We start from the raw sequence: 8997 nt of genomic DNA, 5'->3' as shown, positions 1-8997 counted from the left end.
TCGCCACCCGTTCCGCAATTTGCTGAACGGATGTGGACCCATTATTACGGACATGTGAATGGAGCCTTTGTGCCGATTTCGCCATCGCGAATATATTGGAGCAGTCTATCTTCTTTAGGAAGGCGCAAGGGGCCGTCATTGATGGAAGGTATGTGTCACCGAGATTCCTGGCCTCGGTGAGGTAAAAGCCGGTAGTCAGCTAGTGCTGACTGACACTGTTTTGTTGTTAGTATGGCTGTAAAGCTGATTCGGGCCGGCTCTTACTGGGAGTAGCCAGTAAGTGCTGGGTGGGTGGCTTCTCCCTACGCTCCAGGCCGGGTCTTTTTGGCCTATATAAAACCCAGCCAGCAGTCTCAGCTGGTTGTGGTTTTTCCTCCATCTGACAGGGAAGCTGGGGAGTCTCTGTGTTTTGGGACTTGTGAATTTTTGCCGTGCTAAAGAGCTGAGAGACGCATTCCGGGAAACAGGCCCCTAAAGCCTGCTGTGGACTGCGGATGGAAAACTGCTAACCAGGTGAAGATTTTGTTCTATGGACATTGCATGGTGTGAACAAACACCAAGACTGTGAACGGTCATTTGATTTGCCTTCTGTGTGAATAAACACCGAACTGTTTAAGTTAAAGACTTTGTGATTGCCTCTATACTGCGTCCGCTAGCCTGTCTACCAGAGCAAAACCCCACACTGCATATAAAGCTATTGTAATGTTCTGCCATGCCAGCCATTTTCTTTAGTCTCAGGAAACTTCTAGCAGCTTGGAAAATGTAGCTATAGTGACCCACGCCTGTATTTCGCACGCATGAAGAGTGTATTGGCTATATGGTCAGTCCCTCATCCCCACATAATACGTAACTCCCTCCCAGCCCCCATATAAATAACCACACGACACAACTGCTTGGATTTAATCGGCCACAGCAGCCGTTTATTAATTAAATACATAACATAACTTAATAAATTAACCAATGACGAGGGAGGTCCTAGAAGCCCCAATGACCTCATCAACACCGTAACAAACCTACGACTCCATCTTGCCCCCAGCCGTTGAACCCAGCTCGGAGGCAGCAACTGATGGACGCCTAGGTCGTTAGTACCGGCTCCTCCATGAGAGTCCAGCCCCTACCGCGGGGCCCTCCCATCCTCAGATACCACCATATTTTTTACTTCCAGGACCTCCCCCGCCTCCACGACTGCAATGACAAACACTCCAGCCCAATCACCCTATCCTACCACGGTCGCCAGTTCCAACCCCCCCAACCATCACCAACACTTCCCCCCCCATTCCTCAACACCCCATTCCATACCCCCTTTCTCTTTTTTTTTTTTTTTTTTTATCACTGCCCTACATAGGGACGGGAGGGTGGGCGTTTGCTTTCCCTGGCCGAATGCCTCTGCCCCCCGCCTCCTCCTCACTCTGGCCGGCAGCCCCTCCCCCTGTTCCCCTGACTACCCGCGCCCTTTCTAGCCTCCCTGCACCTTAACCCCTCACTCACCTGTCCCCTCTCAGCCAAACGCTCTTCATGGCCGGCCTCCCCTTAACGCTGCGCTTCTTGTCCGGCCTTACTTGAAGAGTGTATTGGCTATATGGTCAGTCCCTCATCCCCACATAATACGTAACTCCCTCCCAGCCCCCATATAAATAACCACACGACACAACTGCTTGGATTTAATCGGCCACAGCAGCCGTTTATTAATTAAATACATAACATAACTTAATAAATTAACCAATGACGAGGGAGGTCCTAGAAGCCCCAATGACCTCATCAACACCGTAACAAACCTACGACTCCATCTTGCCCCCAGCCGTTGAACCCAGCTCGGAGGCAGCAACTGATGGACGCCTAGGTCGTTAGTACCGGCTCCTCCATGAGAGTCCAGCCCCTACCGCGGGGCCCTCCCATCCTCAGATACCACCATATTTTTTACTTCCAGGACCTCCCCCGCCTCCAAGAACGCGCAGCTTGACCTCCTCAAGCCTGCGCGTCCCTCCACATCCGTAACGCTATCTCCACTCCATTTTGGATCCCCAAAGACCACAGATCAGTCCCTACCGCATTCAAATGCACTCCATCCGCCCTCCAAAATGCACCGACTCCTTTTTCCAACTCCTCATGACGTACCGCCACAGCCCCATTCCGCGCCATAAACCTGCCCACCGCCCTATTCACCTTGATCCGGGCTTTATTAATGCTCTCGACCGACCTGGCCTCCCTCCACGACTTACGCGGCACTATGTCAGACCACACCGTAACAACACCCGGAAATAACGCCCAAATCCTCAGCAGGTCGAACTTCACATCTCGCACCAACTCCCTAAACGGCCGCCTCCCTAAATCGTTGCCCCCCACATGAAGCACCAACACATCCGGAGGCCTGTCCAACCGTGAAAAACGCTGCACCTCCCGCAAAACCCCACCCCACAACATTCCTCTAACCCCTAACCACCTGACCGTAGCCACCGCCGAGCTCAGCCCCAGCTGGCGGCCATTCGGCCTAACATCGGCTCTAATCGCCCCCCAGAACACATAGGAATGTCCTAAAATCCAGACCAAGGCCACCGGAAAACCTGCAATCAAACAAAAACAAAATTAACTCAGCCCCCCCAACTACATATCCACAATTACAAAAGACCCAGCCTAACATAAGACCTGAATCGCGCCGACTCCCAACGCCCAATCCTCATAATAACTTCGTCACTGACCCCTAATCTCGCCGCCTCAGTCGCGGCCCCAATCCGGAACGAATGCCCAGAATAATCCTTATCATTCACCCCCAAACTCCGCAAACATTTCCTAAACACCGCTAAGAACTGAAATCTCGACAGAAACGAACCATCCGCATGACGAAAAAACGGCAACCCCTCCGCCACCCTGCCTGACCAGTACCTCCCTACACACTGAACCGGGCACATACCACAACCCGTAACAGAAAACAACGTAACCTGTCGACCCCTGCCCTCCTGATCCGTCTTAGACCTGCGAATCCGCACAACGACCCTATCCTCCCTAAGCTCCACGTCCTCACCAAGCAACCCCCCCGCACGACAAACACTGCCGCTCACCAACTCACCCAACCTGAACGCCCCAAAAAATGCCAACGCAAATGCCGCCTTAAACAACTCCAACTCCCCTCCCAAGCTACACACCATACGCAACTTCTCCCCCATCCGAACCAACAAATCAAACGAAACCGGTCTCCTACTATCTGTCACCCTACCCGCCCCCCTGCGCCAGCCTTTCAAAACCTGCCGCACTAAGAAACATTTAGTTAAATCCTCCAACCCCCGCAGCCGAAAACCAAAAGCTATACCCGCAACTAAACGACTGACCCTTGACACCGACCACCCCTCCCCTTTCAAATGCCCTAACAACATCACCAGCTTGACCCCCCCATCTTCCCCACCCGAACCCCAGTCACCAATCCACCTCTCCCAGATGTCCCACGCCTTCCCATACTCCTTCCACGTACCAGGGCTCAGCGAATCCCTAAGCAACCCCATCACCTCTCCTCCAAGATCCCCCACAGCCACGACGGACACTCCAGACCCTCCAACTCCGCTTCTGGAACAAGAAGCCGGAACCGGTCCCACTGTAAACGAGAAAGAGAGTCCGCCACAGAATTAGTCACACCCGCCACATGCCTCGCCACCACCCAAACATTAATTGACAAACACTGCAACACCAAAAACTGTAACAGCCTAACCACCGGAGGGGAGGACGCTGACAGGCTGTTAATAGCCTGAACAACCCCCAAATTGTCACAATTAAAGCGCACCTTCCTATTCGCAAACCTATCCCCCCACAATACAACCGCCATCACAATAGGAAACAACTCCAACAGCGCAATATTTGACACCCAACCGCGCTCCACCCACGACTCCGGCCATCCGCCCGCACACCACTGCCCCTGACAGTAAGCACCAAAACCCACCCCCCCAGACGCATCCGTATACAACTCAAAATCTGCACAATCGCAAACCTCCCCCATAATCAACGTTCTACCATTATAACGTTCCAAAAACTCTGCCCACACCCTTAAATCGCCCTTCAACTCTTTCCGCAACCTAATAAAGTGATACGGCGCTGACACCCCGGCTGTAGCGGCAGCCAGCCGTCTACAAAAAATCCTCCCCATCGGCATAATTTGACACGCAAAATTAAGCTTCCCCAACAATGACTGCAGCTCCCGCAACCTAATCTTCTCCCTCCCTATGGCCTGACTGATCTCACGCCTCAAATCCAGCAACTTGTCCGCCGGAAGCCGACACTCCATCCTGACCGTGTCTATAACAATCCCCAGAAAACACAACTCGGTAACAGGGCCCACCGTCTTCTCCACCGCTAGCGGCACCCCAAAACGTGCAAAAACCGACTGAACCGTGTGTAACAACAAAGAACATACCCGAGAATTCGCCGGGCCCAAACACAAAAAGTCATCTAGATAGTGGATAACCGACGCACAACCCGAAACCTCCACCACCACCCACTCCAAAAATGAACTGAACGCCTCAAAATACGCACACGAGAGAGAGCACCCCATAGGCAAACATCTATCCACAAAATACTCCCCCCCCCAATAACATCCCAACAAACCCATGCTCTCCACATGCACCGGAAGCAACCGAAACGCCGCTTCAACATCAACTTTCGCCAACAGCGCCCCCTGCCCACACCGTCTCACCCATCCAACAGCCGCATCAAATGACGTATACACCACCGAACACAATTCAGGATCTATACCATCATTGACCGACGCACCCTTCGGAAAAGACAAATGATGAATGAGCCGAAACTTATTCGGCTCCTTCTTGGGCACCACCCCCAAAGGAGACACCCTCAGGCTCGGAAGCGGCGGCACCTTAAACGGGCCCGCCATCCGCCCCAACGCAACCTCCCTATTCAACTTCTCGGTCACCACATCCGCATGCTCAAGCGCGGACCTAAGATTCTTATGAACCACAGGCCCCGCCGTTACCTCTGCCGGGATGCGAAAACCCCACCTAAAACCCTCCCCCAATAGCCTGGCCGCCGCCCGGTCCGGGTACCTATCTAGAAATTCCTGCATCCTTTCCACCCGCACCGGCGTCCGACCCCTTTCCAACACCATCCCCCCCCTTCTGCCTTCCGCCCCTAAAGCAACGGCTAACCCCATGTGCCCCTCCACACCCTGAGCATTCATGCTTGAATTTGCACTTAGCTCCAAATCTGCAGTTCCCCTCATTAAAGAGGAAACATAACCCTTTCGCAGATGCTGCCGCCAATGCCCCCGGGGATGATCCCCCAGGCTCTGACCGAAAGGACTGCCCAGCCCTAGGCGGAGCCGTCACCTTCAACCACAACCCAATGTCTTTGTGGTCCCACCGTATATCTGACCTAACCGCCTTCCGTTGCCGAAACTGCTCGTCATAACGGAGCCACCCCACACCGCCGTACACCCGATACGCCTCCCCTATCGCATCCTGGTAACAGAACAACGCCGAACAACATTCCGGAGCCTTCTCCCCAATGACACTTGCTAATATGGCAAACGCTTGCAGCCAATTAGCAAATGTGCGGGGAATTAACCTATGCCGCCGCTTCTCCTCATCCTCTTTCTTTCCCTCATCTTTCTTCCCCCTATCCAAATTAAACCGTTCCAAAGGAAGCAAGGAAAAAATCTCCACATATTCCCCTTTCCAGATCTTTTCCTTTACCTCCTGCTTCAAATGGGCCCCCAACGGGCCCTCAAAGCACACATACACCTCCCCACGCGCTCTATCATCTAACCTCTGGCCCTCTTCCTCACCCCCAACTTGCGTCTCCACCGACACCACTCCCCCACTCGACCCCGCCACCGGTCCCGGCACCACCCCCCACGCCGGCAATGGCGACCCGCCCGCAGACCCCAAACTAGCCAACCACCCCGCCAAACCCCCCAGCAACTGCCCCAAACCCTTACCTAAATCGCCCATGGCCACCCCCCCCCCAACACTACCCACCGGGAAACCCTGCGCTAATAAGGGACCCCAATTAGTCTCACCAGGCACCACGGGCGCTGTGATTCCCGCTGCCGCAGATCCTGACTCCCGCCGCACATCCTCTACTTCGGCACTCCTCCTGGACGTAGAAGGCGACTCCTCCCGGACGTCTCGAACTGCCCGCTGGATGATGCTGACTGGCCTCCGGTCCTCTGCCGCCGCTCCCGCTCCTGCACTGGGCCTGCACAGCTCTTCCTGCTCCGACTGCGCAACCCGCCGCACATGGATCTCCTCACCCCGCTGAGTAGACCGCCCGCTGGGACCTGGACTGGGCCGGTCCACCGTTCCTGGTCCCGCATCCTCAGGACTAGCAGGTGAGAGTGGGGGAAGGGGCGTCCCACTCCGCTCCGGGCCCCGCCGTGTACTGGGATTCCTCCCGCGACGAGAGCGCCCTGCTGAAGGCTGAGCAGACCCTCTCCGCCGCGGAGGGTCCCTGGAGGGGCTCCCCACTCGGCGCCGGACCCTGGGGGTGCAGTCAGGACTAAGGCGCGCCGGTGGGACACCCCGCCGCGGCCGGACAGCCCTCACAGTGGGGGTAGCTGCAGAAGCAGGGGCAATGACGCACGCACCCACCTGCTCCTGCAACCAGCCAGGCCCCCGCACCTCCGCCTCCCTGCGCAGCCACTCCAACATCTCCTCTACTGATAACGGCCGCTCCGACATGCTGCCGCTCCGTTTGCTTTCCCTGGCCGAATGCCTCTGCCCCCCGCCTCCTCCTCACTCTGGCCGGCAGCCCCTCCCCCTGTTCCCCTGACTACCCGCGCCCTTTCTAGCCTCCCTGCACCTTAACCCCTCACTCACCTGTCCCCTCTCAGCCAAACGCTCTTCATGGCCGGCCTCCCCTTAACGCTGCGCTTCTTGTCCGGCCTTACTTTACGCAAATATGACATTGCCGACTTTTCCCAATCAAGAAAATGATCTTGAATTTGCGAATATATGACGAATATTCTTCCAAATACTTCTGAAATATTGCCAATTTGAATATTGCCCCTGCCACTCATCATTAGTCGGGACAGGTGACAGAACTTCTTTAAAATACATTTGAAAAGAAGCAGTTAAGGGCTGATCCAGTGACTTACAGGTGACGTGTTAATGGATTTCAGATGTTCACTTTCCTTTTCTTTTTTTCATCCTCCAGACCATCATAGGCAGGTGACTCTGGTATAAAAATACACCAGTATTACTATATGGCACATGATAGATGGCAGACTGCTACAGATTTTACAACTCAGACCCCATATTTATACAGACCCCAGATCAGCCCCCACATTTATACATGCCAGTGTCATCCTGTTGCTACTCCCAATAATGTGCCCTCTGTGCTCCCCAATGCTGTCAAAAAAACGGTGGCATACAGATAGCCCCAAAATAACAGTGGTCCCAGATTGCCCTCATTAGTGATAATACTCCATAAGAGTGCCCCCAATAATAGCAATGCCTATATACTGAGCCCAATAATAATGCCCCTACAGTACCCCAGTAGTAATAATATAAGCATAGTGCCCATGTATTTATAAAAACCCTCCTACAGTGCCCCTGTATTTCTAAAGCCCCAGTGCTTTTATAACCCCCCTGTAGTGCTACTTGTATTATAATACTCCCTTGTAGTGCCAATATTAATATCTATAATGCTCCCCACATAGTTCCAGTATAGAATGTTCCTCCGTTTCCCCAGTAGATATAATGTTTCCCCTGTACTGCCAGTAGATAATGATCCCCCTGTAATTCCTGTAGATAACGCCCCCTAGTAGAGCCAGTATATATAATGTTCCCCCTTAGTACCAGTATATAATGCTCCCTGTAGTGCCAGTTTATATATATACAGTCATGTGAAAAAATTAGGACACCCTTTGAAAGCATGTGGTTTTTTGTAACATTTTTAATAAAAGGTTATTTCATCTCCGTTTCAACAATACAGAGAGATTAAAGTAATCCAACTAAACAAAGAAAACTGAAGAAAAGTCTTTTCAAGATCTTCTGTAAGTGTCATTCTACAAAAATGCCTATTCTAACTGAGGAAAAAGATAGGACACCCTCACATGTATTCCCTCTTAAATTGGCTCAGATCTCACACAGGTATATCACACCAGATGCACATAATTAGTAGATCGTTACTCTGCATGTTGAATGAGGCTTGCCCTATTTAAACCTCAGACATTTAGTTTGGTGTGCTCCTGACTGTTGAAGTGAGAGTGAGCACCATGGTGAGAGCAAAAGAGCTGTCAGAGGACTTCAGAAAAAAGATTGTAGCAGCCTATGAGTCTGGGAAGGGATTTAAAAAGATCTCAAAAGATTTTGAAATCAGCCATTCCACTGTCCGGAAGATAGTCTACAAGTGGAGGGCTTTCAAAACAACTGCCAACATGCCCAGGACTGGTCGCCCCAGCAAGTTCACCCCAAGAGCAGACCGCAAGATGCTAAAAGAGGTCTCCAAAAACCCTAAAGTGTCATCTCGAGAACTACAGCAGGCTCTGGCTACTGTTGATGTAGAAGTACATGCCTCTACAATCAGAAAGAGACTGTACAAGTTTAACTTGCATGGGAGGTGTGCAAGGAGGAAACCTTTGCTTTCCAAGAGAAACATCGAGGCCAGACTGACATTTGCCAGAGATAAAGTTGACAAAGACCAGGACTTCTGGAATAATGTTCTTTGGACAGATGAGTCCAAAATTGAATTATTTGGACACAACAGCAGAGGACATGTTTGGCGTAAACCAAACACAGCATTCCAAGAAAAGAACCTCATACCAACTGTGAAGCATGGAGGTGGAAGTGTCATGGTTTGGGGCTGCTTTGCTGCAGCAGGACCTGGTCAGCTCACCATCATAGAATCCACGATGAATTCTACTGTGTATCAGAAGGTGCTTGAAGAACATGTGAGACCATCAGTTAGAAAATTAAAGCTGAAGCGGAACTGGACCATGCAACATGACAATGACCCAAAACATACTAGTAAATCAACCAAAGATTGGCTGAAAAAGAAGAA

At 52.1% G+C, this 8997-nt stretch overlaps 1 protein-coding gene across 3 annotated transcripts; it reads right to left on the bottom strand.

Moving 5' to 3' along the window:
- Positions 1-1868: 1868 nt before the first annotated feature.
- LOC122921857 lies at positions 1869-6719 on the bottom strand. 3 transcript variants are annotated; one of them, XM_044272143.1, is made up of 3 exons: positions 6014-6719; positions 3464-3583; positions 1869-2561 (listed from the first exon to the last, which is right to left on the bottom strand). In XM_044272143.1, the coding sequence occupies exons 1-3, from the start codon at positions 6672-6674 to the stop codon at positions 1966-1968; spliced, it is 1377 nt and encodes a 458-aa protein (XP_044128078.1). In that variant the 5' UTR covers positions 6675-6719; the 3' UTR covers positions 1869-1965. The 3 variants fall into 3 exon arrangements, with proteins under 3 accessions (XP_044128078.1, XP_044128079.1, XP_044128077.1); XM_044272144.1 differs by lacking the exon at positions 3464-3583; XM_044272142.1 differs by lacking the exon at positions 6014-6719 and having other exon boundaries at positions 3464-5841.
- Between the last annotated feature and the right edge of the window lie 2278 nt (positions 6720-8997).

The sequence above is a fragment of the Bufo gargarizans genome, chromosome 11 (assembly GCF_014858855.1).
Source record: "Bufo gargarizans isolate SCDJY-AF-19 chromosome 11, ASM1485885v1, whole genome shotgun sequence".
Lineage (NCBI taxonomy): Eukaryota > Metazoa > Chordata > Amphibia > Anura > Bufonidae > Bufo > Bufo gargarizans.
This window is presented reverse-complemented; position numbering and strand designations above follow the sequence as displayed.

What these genes read in the sequence shown, in the direction of transcription:
- LOC122921857 (XM_044272142.1), bottom strand. Translation starts at nt 5,215, where the DNA reads ATGAGGGGAACTGCAGATTTGGAGCTAAGTGCAAATTCAAGCATGAAT.